This window comes from Chelonia mydas, chromosome 27 (assembly GCF_015237465.2).
Source record: "Chelonia mydas isolate rCheMyd1 chromosome 27, rCheMyd1.pri.v2, whole genome shotgun sequence".
NCBI classification, from domain to species: Eukaryota; Metazoa; Chordata; order Testudines; family Cheloniidae; genus Chelonia; species Chelonia mydas.
Window position 1 is genome coordinate 11,884,323 of NC_057860.1, and position 17,008 is coordinate 11,901,330.

The 17,008-nt window shown below is 43.1% G+C and overlaps 1 protein-coding gene across 4 annotated transcripts in view; it reads right to left on the reverse strand.

Annotated features, from left to right (window-relative positions):
* Positions 1 to 1,568: 1,568 nt before the first annotated feature.
* Positions 1,569 to 17,008, reverse strand: part of PLXDC1 (plexin domain containing 1) — a 56,861-nt gene continuing 41,421 nt past the window's right edge. Inside the window, exons 12-16 of one of the 4 annotated variants that reach the window (XR_006287672.1) lie at positions 16,189 to 16,224; positions 14,087 to 14,247; positions 10,492 to 11,824; positions 1,963 to 8,460; positions 1,569 to 1,880 (exon numbers count right to left, since the gene is read on the reverse strand). Coding sequence is in view for 1 of the 4 variants with exons in the window: in XM_007062037.4 (XP_007062099.2) it covers positions 11,705 to 11,824; positions 14,087 to 14,247; positions 16,189 to 16,224 (317 nt within the window). In the remaining 3 variants the exon portion in view is untranslated. Of the gene's footprint in view, positions 11,825 to 14,086; positions 14,248 to 16,188; positions 16,225 to 17,008 lie in introns of all 4 variants that reach the window. The other 3 variants (XR_006287673.1, XR_006287671.1, XM_007062037.4) reach the window with 3 other exon arrangements.

Here is a 17,008-nt window from a genome sequence, read left to right on the forward strand (position 1 = left end):
TTATTAAACTTAGCTGCAAGGGCAGTGGAGACAGGGCATAAATATTCAGCACCATTAAGATTGCACAGTTCTCAGAAACTAAAAATCTTTATATGTTCATACTGTTTAGGGAAAACATGCTAGAACCTTCCTACAGTAGCAGCAAATAGGTTTAAAGCAACTAGCATGGGTCTGTACCCTGTGAGAACAGGAATTAAGAGCTGTCACCCAATCAATCAGGGATGGTGTAGGAGTAAGGAAAGTCAGCTTTCTATAATACAGGGTGATGAACTAGAGGAGCCGCTAGAGGTCCCTTCTAACCCAAATTATTATAGGTTCAATGAAATTGATGTGCAGTCTAGTTAGTCTGCATTGCTTGAGTCAAATTAGCAAACGGTAGCATTTATTTTTTGCAGGGGAAGTATTTCTACGGCTGTAGATTCTACTCGTCTTCATCCCGGATTTGGCTTGTCCTTGTGAGCATTAACGCTTCTTAGATTGTGACCTCTTTTGGGGACAGAGACAATATTGCCAACCCCAAGCAGTCAAAAATCATGAGTCAGACCTCCCAAAAGGTCATGTCTTAAAGATCATGAGATTTTTTAAAAAGTGTTCTTTTTATTTGCCTTCTTTAAGGTACACTCACATCATGTTTTTAAACTTTTTGCCACAGCTAAGAGCTCTAAATGTAATGAATAGCTAGAAAGCTACATAGTAACAGAAAGCTAGAAAGTGGAGATTCTCTTATGGTCTCTTGCCTCCAGGAGTTAGGGCTTTAAGAAAAATACCAAATATGGTGAGACTCACAATAAAATCATGATAGGTGGCATGACTAGTATCTTCCTACATATGCACACAGCACCCAGTTCATTGTAGGCACCACCACAATGAAAATAAATAATGATAATACATGGAAAAAAGAATGCAGTACATACCTAATTTCATGGCACTTCACACAGGGCTTAGAGAGGCAGTAAAGGTTCTTCAGTGCTTATTTTAACTCTGTTTAAGTAAAAATTCTCCCTCATTTGCCAAACACTTGTTTACTCCTGCGATTTAAATAGAACGCCGAGATGCTGTTAAACTGCTCAGATGTATCTTTTAATTTACCCTTGAACAGAGCCGTTTAAAGCTTTTTATGAAACGACAAAAATCTACAATAAGCCTTAAGATTGTGTCTGCAGCAGCTCTGCTATTCATTCTATTAGCATGTGGAACAAATTAAGGTGATACTTTGTATCATATGATCACTTTAATGAGATCTCAGGATCAAACCATTATGTTTTGGTCAATTAGAGTTTCTATATAGGCAGTGCCTCCAATGTATGTACAGGCAAGCAGACATATGGCTCAGATCTAAGAGGAAGTGGTGGGAGCCCATAGAACCCAGGTTCTGGCCTAGCTCTCAAAGAGAACGTGAGCCAAGTGCTGATATGGTGCTCAAAGGAAGAGAGACCGAATCTTGGTGCATTCTAATAGCTGAAATTCCATACCATACTTTCCCTTTCTCTTCTATACTGAAACAAGGAAAACATGAATCAGACGCAGTAGGAGGAATGAAAGATCTTTGAAAATTAAGCACAAAGTAATTAGAGGAAAGGACTAAGCATTAATCCTTTATTTGAGGATCCACTTGGTCCTGCAGTGCAGGGCTCACACTGAGATCATTCTGTCAGATTAACCCTTGCTGTAGTGATCCTAATCTCACTTTTGTAGTGCTGCATTAATCCATTTGCTGCTGGTCCTCACTGCAGCAGCAGAACAGAGTTGTATTCTTTTAAAGTGCCATGGAACCTCAAAGCTTCTGAAGGACATAATGGGATGTTTACCAGCACACAGGCAATTAAGGTGTTTCCCCATTTCCTTCAATCCTCTTGGCACCAGAGCAGGAGAGACCTAGTCTAAAGGAAAGCAGAAATGGAATTAATGGTCTCCGCCACCTCTTTCCTGAAGCTGATCAGAGTTATTAGATATAAATAATACCTTGTGCTTCTGCAGTTCCTTTAATCTGAGGATCTCAAAATACTTTGGATACATTGGATCACTGAATCTCAAACACTCCCTGGAAAGCAGATAAGATACAAAGTGAAGCAGAGAGAGGTTAAGTGACTCCTCAACGTCACACAGCAGATAAGTGGCAAAGCTGGGCATCAAATGCAGGAATCCTTAGTCCCCATTTCTAACTAAGATATTTCAATGGAGGAAGTGGGAGATTGAAAGAGGCAAGGCAGGGAAGAGTGTTGGTCAGATAAATGGGAAGATGGTGCAGGCTTGTGAAAAGTCCCCTTCTTGTGCCCTCTGGTGTTATACGTCCTCACTGGACATTCTGGGCTGAGTCCAGATCATCCCAGCTCCAATAAAGTGAATAAATGCCAGCTGAGGAGCTGGCTTTTCCAGTCTACTCCTTCCCTAGTAGAATAAAGGCATATTTTCCAACCTCCAGGAGCACAAGCAGACCCATTCCATCCTTCAGCTTTACAGAAAAATAGACATTGGTACAAGAAAGTCCTGGTTCACTGAGACTTCATTAGCCTCTCAGATCAAATTCCTTTGGATTTCTGAAGAGCTAAGCAAGACCGCCAAAGCGTAATGGGTGCTGTTTCGTTCTCTGATGCTTTTTAAGATGCAGTGTTCAGCTCTAAATAGATAGGAATCTGTCAGCACCACATGGAGATAATCACCTGTTCAGGCCCTGGGAAGCTTCTCAGACACGAAGTTTACTGCAGCCAATACCATCTTGGCCTGTGGTCTTATTCACCGTCTCAAGTTAGGCAGGTTGGTAGGCCTGGTCATTGTGCGTGACACATCTCCAAGGAAAATCTTGTTTCTTCAGGCAACATTGCTGATGATTCAGTAGGAGCTCCATCTATCAAAGCACTTAGATTTGACAGTGTGGTATGTAACTATGAGCTTTACAGATCATGTCTGCACTGCACAAGTTATCCAGGCAGTACTGCAATAAACTAGAGAAGGGATCTCTCGGCAACAGTCTCTCTTCTTTGTTTGTTCCAAAGTTCTGGCCAGGAGGCTGGAGATTTTGTCTCTAGGACATTACAGAAAGTTAACACAAAGCTTAGCTAGGAAACCTTGTGGTTGCTGATCTTTGGACGGAGATATAAAACGAGGGGTCTGACAACATAGTGATTAAATGTACCATGGCATTTTTTGCAAAAGTGGGAGTGCTATCACTTAAGATCCTTATCAAATTCCAATTTGGAGAATTACATTTTGTGTTCCTAAATCCCCCCTGCACTTGCAGTTTTTCTTTACTCCTGTCCTAAATTATTGTCTAATGCTGCTGTGCACAACGAAGCAGTTGCCATGTTCCACATCAGAGTTTGGTGCATTTCAATGATTTTTGTATATCTAACATTTGTAGTGTATTCTGGTGTCCTTTTGAATGAAAGATGCTATAGAAATGTAATAACCATAAAGATAATTGTTAAAATATCTTACTTTTTCCAATGGAAGTGGGGGGGGAGAGACAGGTTTGTGGGAAACCATCCTATTTTGAACATTTCCTTTTAACTGAAAAACACCAGATCCTACAATTATTGGGACACTGATCTTCTTGCTTTCCATATTCCACCATCTCCATTGCTTTCCATATTCCACCATGTCTCTCAACTTGAACATAGAACATATAGAACCAAGTTTATCTCAGTCCCATAGAGAACTAGATACAGATTCTCCACAACATTACCACAGCGCAGCTCCAGAGAAGTAAGCCAATAGTGAGAAGAGAATCTGGACTCTGGTAAGGTCTTGATACTAGAAATGCTGAATCAAGAGAGTAAAACAACAAGGAATGTCATAAATATTAAAGAAATTATCGAACTACTGTTTCAAGGTTCCTGCTCTACTATTTTTTGCCACGTGCCTAATTTTGAGTATCTGCCTTTCTCCATTTCTAAAGCCTGTGGCACAGACTGCGTCTCGGAGGATTGCGTGCAAATTCATTCTCTATTATTGGTTCCATCAGGAATCACCAGGCATCACTTACTTTTTCTGCCAACAGTGAGAGCTGTGATATATTTTCATTCCTTGGTGGACTGTCTGGCACCTCCACCTCCTTCAGCCAAGGGTAGGGGGAAGTATGGAGGAGGTAGGAAATTCTCACTGCAGGTTTTCTTATTATTCTGTAGGCCTGTAGAGTGACAGAGTTACAAATCCCTCCACAGCCAAGTAGAGTCATTGAACTAACCCTTAGCAGCAGGCACCGGGAAGCCAGAGTGTATTAGCATGCAGCCTGTCAGGGAGCATGAAACCTACTATTACTCTGAAAAGAACAGCAAACCTGCTCTTTTCTTTTCATTGCTTTTAAAAGAAAGAATATGAATGCGCTTTTCTTTCTTATCAAAACAACCCTGAGATGGATTTTTGTGCAGAGGAAAAAGGCTTAACATGCATTCTGCCAAAACGTCTAGGTTTTTATTGGGTTTTCAAAAATAACAAAACTGCCTACTTATTGTTATGACTTTTAGCGCAATTTGATGAGGGGGTGGGATCTGTGTAATTTAGGTCAGTTTTAAGAGAAAAAGGAGAACTGGTGCCTAGTCTAACCTAGTTACCAAACAGGAATACATTCCACCCCCACTTCCTCCAAAACTGAGCCTTTGGAAAATTTCCAATATGTGAAATGGACTCCGAATTTCTTCCTCATCCCTTTGTAATGAGAAAGGGGTGGGAGAAGGTGAAGGTTAGTGCTTTGAGCCTCTTCGCTTATAGCTAAAGGGAGGTGTGCAGGTGTTTTCTGCTCCTCTAGACTCAGCTGATTAGTCAAGCTTTTCTGGAGGATGAGATGATAATTATCAACACATCAGATTACCGGATTCCTCCCTCTTATCTGTCCTCATGTGCTGTTCACTACAGAGAGAAGCTTAAAGAGCCTCTTCCAGGCTGTGGAAGCCTCACTGCGTGAGACATTTGAAACCAGAATGGACAAAGCCTGAAATTGGACAATGTAGGGAACAAGTCTGCACTGGGTTGGGGTAGGCAGGTGACCTACTACATCTTTGCCATCTCTAAGTTTGATGATTCTCAGGGCACCTCTGATTTTACAGCTCAGCCAGATTAGTTAGGGGTGCAGAAAAAGGAGTTGTATGTGAGGTTTCCTATCAACTCACCTGGCAGAGATGCTGATAGCTACCCTGGATCCTGGCTTTGAGTTTTAACTTAGGTAGTACATAGGTTACATTTGTAGCAAATCCACCCAGCAGATTTGGGGGCACAGAAGGTAGTGGTTAATTCTTCCTGGAGGTTGGGAGAAAAGAAGGATAATTATCCCAATTTTACAGATGAAGGAATTGAGGGACAGAGAGATTCAATGACTGGCCTAAGGTCATGAAGCTAGTCTGTGGTAGAGCCAGGAGTTAAATCTGAATCTTCTGAGTTCCAGTCCAGTAATTCATGGATTTTAAAGCCAGAAGGGACCACTGTGATCATCTTGTCTGACCTTTTGCATAAGAGGCCATAAGGATTCCTGCTTCATGCCCAAACTGTGCTTGAACTACAGCATATCATTTAGAAAAATACCTGAAAAGATAATGCATTAGATCAAACAGATCATCATATACATCCAAGGGCCATCAGTAAGGACTCATCCCATGACCATCAGTGCTTTAACCAAAAGACCACCCTTCCTCTGTTGTGGACTTCCCCGTGCCTCAGTTTATATATCTGTAAAACAGGACTAATACCTACCTCCCAGAGATGTTGTGAAGCTTAATCCATTAATTACAATGCTTTCTGATTGATGGATGGAAAGTACTATAGACAGACAGACTATTAGCATAAACATAAAGGTTCATTGAAGAGTTTTATTTTCATACACACAAATTTTTTGCGGGGGAGGAGGGGCATATAAACTGTCACACCCTGATCTGTTTCTTTATCCAATTGGAAAGTTCAAGCATTCAAAGGGTTAAAATCCAGCCAATGGCAATATACCTTGAGGATGCCTGAGGGAAATACTTGCTGTGTTTGTATCCATTACCATTCTGAGAACAATATATGTATAAAATCGATCACAGTGAAATTCTTGATAGAATTAATCTGTTGCCCACTGTTGCTAATTGCAGCACTGGCCTTTTGACACCATAGCTAAGGTGCTGACAATGTGTCCATGATATAATTCTTCCCTGTTTATACCTTCACCATACAAGAAGGGCACTGGGTTAAACCATGGGATTCCTGAAGGCCTCAGTGATCTTTACATAGATAAAAAAATAAACTATTTTGCATTTATAAAAGTACCTTGGTACTAGCGCCAGAGACCAAGAAAGTGAAACTGACCTGCCTAATTTCATTGTCCAAGCTGAATAACCTGCAAAATCTAAATAAGATTAATGTAACAGCATAATGAAAATAAAAGTATAGGATTGATTCAGATCTCAGTTATGTTGGTGTAAATCAGGAGTTGTTCCATTGAAGATAGTGGAGTTACTCTGGTATATAAGGTCAGAATCACACCCCATGTTTTTGAAAATTCTTTCTGTTTTAATAATCTAATATGCTATTAGTAACACAGAGAAGGAAATCTTTAAAAATATACTTATATGCCTACTATTCTGATAGTGTCCATTAAACAATGCAGAATAAAATACTATTCCCATTATGCTTAGAAGTTTGCGTAACACCACCAACAATCCTTTGCCCTTTTTATTTTGAAAACAAAGCAGTCCAAAAAGTTTTTTTGTTAAGTATTAACATTGTATTCCATGCAGATAATCAATAGTAAATACATTGCATTAAAAGACAGCTAAAGTGCCTTTAGTCCCCACAAATAGTCCAGTTGTGCTGTAAATTCAAGTATGTGGAAAGTAGGCAGTTACTAAGAGAGAAAATATTTTCGAGCCAGGTCCTGCTCCCATTGAAATAAAATGGGTTTGGCCACTGATTTCAGCAGGAGCAAAAACAAGCCCTTGTTTTGTTTGTCTTTAATAAAGCCTATTGTATATTTTCCCAACTGCTGAACGCACAGAGAAGTGATCAATTAATATATGCCCTGATGTTGTTCTCCATTTCGGTACAAGCAGCACCGCTACACTCTAACAACATGATCAACAGTTGCCACAAACTGCAAGGGTGCTGTCCTTAAAAAGACACATTGGGGATGGCATAAGCGGTTGGTTGTATTTTGTGTCTTGCTGTAACCAGCAGAGCAATTGACTGAGCACAGCTACCAGCCCTAGCCCATTTTATAGCTATAAAATACACAGGTCAATATACACATGTACATTATACAATTTACTTCTGAGGAAGCCCAGCCAAAGTGTTCACCCAGATCTAAACTGAAACTTCAGAACATGGCTATAGAAGCCAGGTGATATAAAGACCTTCTTCACCCAGGTGCTTCTAGGCACACAGTTGGCATTCCTTCCTATAACTTTGCACGTAAGAATGGCAGCATTAGCCTGCATCCCCAAATCTGAGTTACGCTGATGGCCTTCTATTTGGTCCCTGCTCCATTTCTTTGAACGATGGTGCAGCACTTGTAGGTTGGCAGTGAGAATCCTTCACAACTGCCCTGTAGAGTAGGATACAGAGCTGTTCTATTGTGAAGCCACATGCAATGAAAACTAGAGACCCTGCATGCTGAAAGGTTGATCCCTATTGATTCCACTGACCCAAAGTGGTCTTAGAGCTCCCAGAACCAGACCTCACTACCAAAGAATGCCTGGGATCCTTTGTTTTCTTCTATCCCACACTCATGCTCCTATATTTTACCAATAAGCATTTAATTCTGGAATTAACGCTGCCGACTAACTCCTTTCTGTGTCTTATGGGCACATGAATCATGGGCAATGTAGGGGCTTTTACATGGACTTGGGCCAAATGGCCTCACCTGACATTAAGGGCTAGCCGATGCAGCTGTGCTGCTGTAACACATCTGGTGAAGACTCTCTATGCCGATGGGAGAGAGCTATCTCTCTGGCATAATAAAACTACCTCCACAAGAGGCGTTAGCTATGTTGGCTTCTCCCACAGACAACAGCGCTGTCCACACCAGTGCTTAGGTTGGTGTAACTTAATTCCCTCACGGGGGTGGGTTTATTCACACTCCTGAGTGACATAAGTTATACCAACATAACATGTAGTGTAGAGAAGCCCAAGGTTCCAAAGAAATGCAGGGAAGCACATGCCCCTGGGAACTCACATTGTTTTAACACTTCAAGGATTAATTCTGAGTTGTCCAGAAAAATCTTAGATAGCTGAACTGCCTGGGTGATACCAAATATGTTGGAATAAATTGGAGTTCAGATAATTGGCAGTCAATAGACAAGGATTCAGCCTCAGGCAGACGCAGAAAGGGAGGTTTGGATAACAGGAGTTCAAATCATCAGGATTCCACAGCACACTGTTTTCTCTGTGTTGGTGATTTCCTTCTTTAGCCCCTCTGTGGTCCACTCATGACTCTAGATCCAACCACAACAACTAGGTGACGTTGGCTTAGAAAGTAGAGTCTGCTCACATCTGTCTCTAGGGGATAAAGGAGAAGGCAGCTGGTACTGGAACATTGTACTGCATCTCTGCTCTCTCAGAACATTGACACAGGAGCCCACAACAGCTAGGTAAAGGGGTGAATAATGGAGAATTGCACTCCACTTCAGTCTCCTTCTAGGAGAGAGAGCGGAAGAGGAGGCATCAGGTGCTAGCACACTGCACTACCTCTCAGCTGACCACAGAGAATGATCTCCGTATGGTGAGACAGCAGATCCTCTTCTCCTCAAATGTGGGGTGAACTATTGTACAGTCAGACAGGGACTGACAATTATAGGTTAAAACTTATCAAAACCTACCAAAGAAAAATTTAAAATTCAGTTTTGATAAATTCCTAGCATTTACAATTTTTGCAGTTTTGATAATTATTTATGGACACCCCAAGCATTCCAGTGTCGCTGAGAAGTCATGCTCAGCAAAGTGGAGCTCTGGAAGGGTCTGATTTTTTCCTATAGTTCAAGGAGAACCATATTTTTAACACCGAATACAACTTTTTGCTCCTTGAAAATTAGCCATAAATTTACCTAAAAATAAACATAAAAATTGCAAATATTAAAAAGATGAAAACCAGAAAGCATGGTCATAGCATAACCAATAATGAATTTTTTTTGTTCACTGCTGGGAAATTAGGAACATTGTCTTAATAGATAATACTGATTGTTCATTTAATGATTAATCTGATATCCAGTCTATGACAGTTCCCAGTATCAGATGCCTGCATGGAAGAAACCGCTTACTGGGCTACTATGAAATAACTGCCCATAAGGAAAGTTTCTTCCTGACCACAGGCATTCAGACCACAGGCCTTTGGTTTATGCCCTGAAGCATGACAGTTTATTATATAACTTATACATTTTTATCCTACTTAACACAATTTTGCATGTTTTAATTCTCCATCTAAATGTCTAATCCTCTTTTGAACCCTACTAAGATCTTGGCTGCAATAATTTTTGTGGCAGTGAGTTACATGGGTTAATTATGCATTGTGTAAAATATATTTGCTTTACATTTGGACTCTTTCACAATCACTGGATGTCCTCTTGTATTATGAGACAAGTAAACAGAAGTACCCAACTGACCTTCTCTTTGCCAGTTAATATTCTGTATAACTCTAACAGGTGGAAAAAATGTGATTATTTTATAAAGAGATTGAAATCGCCTACCAGATTATAACCATTTTACAGAAGGCCAGATTTATGGTATACACTACATCAGTGGTTCTCAAAGCCGGTCCACCGCTTGTTCAGGGAAAGCCCCTGGTGGGCCGGACCGGTTTGTCTACCTGCCACGTCCGCAGGTTTGGTTGATCGCGGCTCCCACTGGCTGCGGTTCACCACTCCAGGCCAATGGGGGCTGCGGGAAGCGGCGTGGGCCAAGGGACATGCTGGCCGCCCTTCCCACAGCCCCCATTGGCCTGCAGCAGCGAACTGCAGCCAGTGGGAGCCGCAATCAGCCGCACCTGCAGACGCGGCACGTAAACAAACTGGTCCGGCCCACCAGGGGCTTTCCCTGAACAAGCAGCGGACTGGCTTTGAGAACCACTGCACTACATGACAGTGTTCCTTTAAACTTATTCGACTGAGGGCAAGAGGAGAGAAATCAACCTTCTAGCTCAAGATCCTGCTTGGAGCTAAAGTTTATCTTCTAAATATCCCTAGAGAGAGAATGTCTGGGCTGATGGCCCATAAAAACTTGGCATGGTTCTGCCTGACTTACCCTGTTTGAGCATTTTGGTGTCTTCATGACATAATCAGATGCAGCAAAAGCTACCCTAGTGGCTAAGTCTGAAGAAGTATAAGCCAGGGTCTAAATGCCACCCAGCATCCATATTTATCCTTAATGGCTATATAAATTCAGCCCATGAGACTGAAAACATTAATTAGACAGACCCTGCCTTTGGCAGTAATCACCGCCAGTGACTGCTGAACCAGCCAGTAGATGAAATATGCACCAAACACGACATCAGAATAAATAGACAAGGACCATGAAAAAACAACACAACAAACTCACCCTGTTTCTTCTGGGAATGCAAATAGCACTTCACACCAGCTTTTGGAGTCTGTTTGGGTGTCTGTCTTTCCTTAATTTTGGGCCCACTCCTGCTCCAGTTGGAGTCAATGGGAGTTATTCAACTGGGTTCAAAGGGAGCAGGATAGAGCCTTTATTTTCTGTAGATTAGTCTTTGGTTCTGACCGCAAAGGATAAGAAAAAGAAAACCTCTAGAGATCTAATGCTAAAGTCCTTACTCAGGGCCAGAATGTGATACCAGTGAAAATCCCCAGGAGAGGCCTCATCTAAAGCCAACTGAAGTAAATTGAAAGACTCCCATTGACTGCAATGGACTTTGGATCAGGCTTTAGATGCATTGATTCCAATAGAGTTACTCAGGATTTATGACAGTGCAACTGAGTTCAATCTCTAGATCTCTGTCCTCACTAAGGTGAAACTTCCATTGACTTCAGTGAAAAATTTGCTTGAGTTTACTTCAGGTTTTAGCTCTGGGAGAAAAACATTTTCCATAACGCTCTTTCCCCACCCTCTCCCATTGTAATCTGATCTGGTTTGGCGGCTGTGATGAGAGTAGAAGACAACCTGGGTTTGGAGGAAGGGATCTGAGGTCTCTCATCCACCACTACATCTCCCTCAGGGGCATCAGCAAAATAATGTGACTGACCAGAAAGGACAGGTGATTGCAGAAGTGCCACTGAAGGTGAATCCTTTACAGGGCATGAGCCTTAGAATGGCCAGATCTTCTTTGCTCCCTGGACAGAGGGGGAGAGCTATTAGCCTGAAGGAGAGACGGGTAGGGTTCGAAACAGTGGGGTGGAATGATGAGTGGAGGAGGAAAGGATGCGGGCCCAGATTGGGAACCGCTCATCTTAGATGCCTGAGGTGGGAGGGAAGAAGTCAACACTACACAAAAAACCCCTAACTCGACTACAGCTTTCCCTACTGACACCCCCAGGGCTCTGGCACCAAACTGCAGGCAGACTGATGTCATAATGCACTACCCCTGCTTCAGGCTCTGCTGTTCCCAGAGGAGTCCTGCAGAGTCGCATCTTTGCATTGCCCTGATTCATTCTTTTTCAATGCTCCACTGGGTCTTTTGCCTCTGGTTCCTGTTCCTTTCCCGACAGAGGAGAGAGTTTGCAGTAGAATAACAGGAGACTCTAACCCTGAAGACAAGGGAGGTTGTGGGGGCGGGGAAGGAAAAGGAATGTGCTCAGCACTGTTCTGCTTCCACAAAGCCCTCCTTCTCATGGCCAGCAGGATCCACCTCAGAGTATGTTGTGTGATTGGTGTGGTTTCGGAACTTCATGGCTGGCCAGTGGTGTGGTCTCCGCTGTGGACAAAGATAAAAGTGCATTAAAAGCTAAAGAAGAGGCTTTAATTTGGGGCATGCTGGGAAATTTGAAACCCAGACCTGAAACAACAACATTTAACCTATACAAGAACCCATCCTTATTAAAAGGCAACTTCCTGCCTTAAGAGACCACTCCATATGCCACGGAGTACCCTCCTTCTCTAAGAGAAGTCCTACTTTCATTAACCAGCTGACTTGTGTAGATCTGCAATCACTTAGGACAGGTTTCATTGTATTCATATTCTCCAGTGCTGGAACACTACTGCAGGAAAAGCTGAGGACACGTCTATGCTACGGGAGCAACAGCGGCACAGCCACAACACTGCAATGCTATAGCCCCGTAGCACAGACGCTTCCTACATCACAGAAAGGGTTTTCCCATGGATGTAGGTCATCCACCTCCCTGAGAAGTGGTAGCTAGGTCAACAGAAGAACTCCTCCACTGACCTAGCCATACCTAAACTAGGGTTAGACCAGCTTAACTGCCGTGCTCAGGGGTGTGAAAACATAGCTAGGTCAACCTACTTTAAGTGTAGACCAGGCCTTAATCTAGTGTCACATCACTACAGTCCAGTAGGCTAACACTATTGCCTAAAAGGCTAACTCCAATGCATTAACCACTTAACAGGATTAAAGTGGGGAGAGAGAAGAAATGAGGCCTTTGGTGAAATCAGGCCTCAGGTCCTCCAGAAAGAAAGGACTGTTCAGTGGTTAGAGAACTAGCCTTGGACTTGGGAATACCCAGTTCAATTCCCTACTCTGCCATAGATTTCCTGTGTGACCTTGCACAAGTTACTTAGGCCCAGATCCAAAAAAGGTATTTAGACTCCTATTTCCCACTGAAATCAATAGAAGTCAGAAGCCTAAATCCCTTTGAGGATCTGGGTCTTAGCCTCTATGGCTCAGTTCCCTGTCTGTACAATGTGGATAATAGTACTGCCCTGCTTCATGGGGGGAGTTGTGAGGATAAATACATTAAACAATTGTGAGGCACTCAGCTACTATGGTAAAAGGGTCCAGAAGACATCATAGGAAAGAGACATACTGAGGAATAACAAAGGCTATCAGGAGAAAGGGCAGAAGCTTCCTGTTGCTCACCTCCCCCAAAATAGATTCCATGCTGGAATTAACCCACTCCTGACTGCCCCAGGTGTCTGTGAAAGCCAAGGAGTCATTTGCAAACAGCAGAGAGAGAACATCAGCGTCCCTGATTATTTGGAAATGAAAAATCTGTATTTAAAACATTCACACCATCAGTTACATCTTGGAGGATGGAACAGCATCTATTATTAAAGCCCGTCAGTTTTAATTTCCCAAACCCAACTCAAAAGGTAGCAATCTCACCTTTGTTACAGCTCCAGTCCAGCTGAGTGCTGGGTCTGGAATCTGTGTGTGTTTTGAGCATTTGTGTCAGAGAGAGTGCGAAAGAGAGAAATAAAGTGTGAGTAAATGTGGGTGAGCATGTGAAAGTCTGTGACTGTGTGTGAATGAGAAAGGTTGTGAGAGAGTGAAAGAGAAAAGCTGGGTGTGAGTGAAAGAGAAAGAACCTGGGTTTCAGACATCAACAACTGGAAGTTGAAGATTAGTTGTGACTGTAGGACCATGAAAAGAAACACATAGATTTGAACTATATCAAAGGCCCCCTGCTGCTCCTCTCTTCCTACTTCCCTAGGTGCAATATAAGTGCAAGGCAGCAAGGTTAATTGAAACATATCTGAATCAACCCTGCTGAGAGGATTCAGACTGCAACAAAATGTAACTTTAAATGCATGGTCGGTTCCCAAGTCCTAGGTGAGAGAGACTCATTCTCCCTCCCCTGCTCCAGAAGTTTAGGATTCCCTGAGGGCAGCTGTACCTGGAGGTAAACTGGCTCTTTCTTATTCATGGCTCAGTACATCCAACTGCATGGCTCAGCATGCGGTGGCTGCACAAATCAATGTGAATGCTGAGGCTAGGCACCCCCATAAGAGAAGGAAAATAGATTTAGAGGTCAGATCCTCAGCTGTGTAGCACCACTGAAGTCAATGGAGCCATGTTGATTTACTCCAGCTAAAGATCTGGCCCTCAGAGTCCATTTGAGTCAGTACTCAAGCCTGCTGGGGTCCCGCAGAGGACTTCATACAACAGGCCAGCAAAAGGCTGGGGGACTGGGACATGTCTCCCTCACTTCAGGTGGCTGCACCTCTGTTGACGATAGCAAAGGAAAAGAGAACCAACCTGGGATGAGATCTGTCCACTCACCTCAATGAAGAACAAGGCAGCGTTGGAGGTGGGGTGGCTGCTGATGTAAATTACAGCAAGAATAATGGCTGCAATGAGCAGGATGGCCAGGACTATCCCCACGATGGTCCCGGTGTGAATCGGGGCTCCAGATGTCTTTGTGGGAAGGTCATTTCTCACTCCTGAAAAGGGGATCATGACAGAAGGTGGGAATGCAGGGAGAATGGCTGGGATCAGAGAGGCAGAGAAAGCACACAGAACTGGGAACAAGGGGAGAGACTTAGGCTTTGTCCACACTACTGTTTTTGTCAGGATAATTTATGTCGCTCAGGGGTGTGAATAAGCCCTAAACACCGGTGTGCTGGTGGGAGAGCTTCTCCTGCTGACATAGCTACCGCCGCTCGCTGGGGGTGGATTATTTAAATTGATGGGAGAGCTCTCTCCTGTTGGCTTAGAGTGGCTACGCTAGAGAGCTTACAACGGCGCAGCAGTGAGGAGAGAGGACTTTGCCCACACTAGTATTCATCCTCAACAATGATATGGTGATGTGCATACCAGTGCCCATTGGTGATTACATTTGTCAGGCCTACTGAATACCTTCAGTTACATGGGATACACCTCGACTGTCCTGTGCATAGTGGTGGCAGCAAGTTGGGAAACTTGGTGGAAAGGAAAGCCAGAGACAGTTCCCCCAGTGCTGCTGTCCTTGTGAAGCCAAGCATGTGGCTGGCTCATAGAGAGCAGAAGTGACTACTGTGACTATCAAGGAGATCTCTCTTAGTTCAACTGGTAGAGGCCCATGATTCGAGCTGAAGGATCTTCTACTACCGGCTTTCAAGTGCAGTGTGTGTGACTCACCTGCAGCCAATTAACTTATTACAGTGATGCTTGCAATACATTCTCCACATCCTGCTCTTGTGTTTTTTAACCCCAAAATAATTTAGATGAAGGAAACTGTCCCCCCGGGGAGCGGCTCCTGAATCCTACAATCCCTTTCAGAGGACGGCAGTATTTGGCTGGAGAGATGAATGAGCAACAGCTCGCTCAGTCTATATTCCTCATGTACCAAGATGCTCATTCTGATGCAAACCCATTAGCCGTATGCTGCCTGGTGTTCTTAGCATATCGTGCCCACAGTCCCTTTCATTTCTTAGTCATGAATATTCAATTGCACAGAGGGGAGAAGTGAGCAGAGCCATGGAGGGTGATTCAGGTACAGATTAGTATTGACATTACCAGACGTTCAAGGAGCAATTTGGCTGAAATTAAGAAGGTCTCAGATTTCAAAGGCTTTGTGGTTACAGAGGGCCTAATCCTGCACCTACGATAGTCAGTGGGATTTTATTATTAACCTCTATGAGCAACTTTAGCATAAGTGGGATGGACTTATGGTTTACATATACACCTTCCACAAATGTCCAGGAATGCTGGTGCCACAGTACTGACTGTGAACTATACATCACAGCAAGAAGCATTGTGACAGTCCTCAGATCCCAGTCATAACAGCACTATGATAACCTAGACATCGGAGATGAACCATTGGCATAAAGGAAACAGAGAGAATTGGAGCTGGACTAATAGCAGTGCTGCTTTACAATATTAAGTTTTAAACATTCTCCTGAACTGTTGAGGAAACCCAAAGGCAACTCACCTGTGGGAATACATGGGGACCAGAGAGTGAAATGGATTATATAGAAAGTGAAAACTGATCAGCCTAGTTATCTGCCAGGGCTGAGAAATAGACAAATACAGACAAACCGCTTCAGGGATAATCAGATTGTTCCAATTCTCTCAGTTTTTACCATCCCAAGGTAGTATTAGTAACCCAGGTGAGGATAACAGGATTCTGATCTTGCTTGCATCCCTTTAAATCTGGGGTTTTCTTGCCCACTCCTTTGACTTACTATAACTAGCCAGAGAACAAGGTGAGTGAGGTAATATCTTTTGTTGGACCACAGAAGCTGGTCCAATAAAAGATACTACCTCACCCACCTTTGTCTCTCTAATATCCTGGGACTGACACAACTGCAACACTTCACATAACTAACCAGTGCATTTGATTTCACATAACACATTCCCCTTAGGAAGAATCTGACTGGGTGATGAGAAGGTTAAAGACTTACCATCCCCTCCTGCAAACTGATTCAGCTTTGTGTCATCTGTAAGAGGGAAACAAAAGCAAGAAAAGGGTAGGAAAGTTAGTAGACCCTTATGGGGCTCTTCATTTTGTACACCACTACACCCCATATATAGTTCCGCCCCTAAAACATGCCTCTTTGTATTGCCCTGTTACAGTTAAGAGTAATTTTACCTCATTCAGTTTGGTGGGGGGAAAAACACCCAGAAAACAAGACAAGACAATAGTGAAATGTCAGGGGTTTTGTTTACAGTCCCATTCAGTGCATGTGGCAATTGAAGTTCTTAATGAATCTCTCCTTAAATAAGCACTCTCAGCATGGAAGCACTGTGCGTGGTAATGAACGTATAAAGGATCAGGCCCTATGTTTGCGTGTGATGTGCAATCACACTCTTCTGATAGGAGTGGATAGGAATGGCAAAGGTTAGTTGATTCATGAGTGTGTGTGCACATGCATAATTCCCCAAAAGTCTAGATCTGGAAAATTCAGACCCGAATGAGGTAATCACTTTTAAGACTCTCTTTATATTTAATCTATGCCATTTGCTGCAACATGTCAGTGTACATTGCTAGCTCTCTGCTGACTCATATAGGTAAGGCAAGGATGTTAACCCAGAGTCCACTCCATGGAGGGCCAGAAATCCATTTCCACTTATTCTCTGCCTGGAAGGTAACACCGTACAGATTGTAGGAGGCTCCCTGTCTGACATGAGCACCTATGAGATAGTCCAGCAAAAATCCTGACCCAGATTTCTTTGCTGCTTAGCTTGGACTCTGTCTACCCCAGGCGCTGAAATAAATGACAG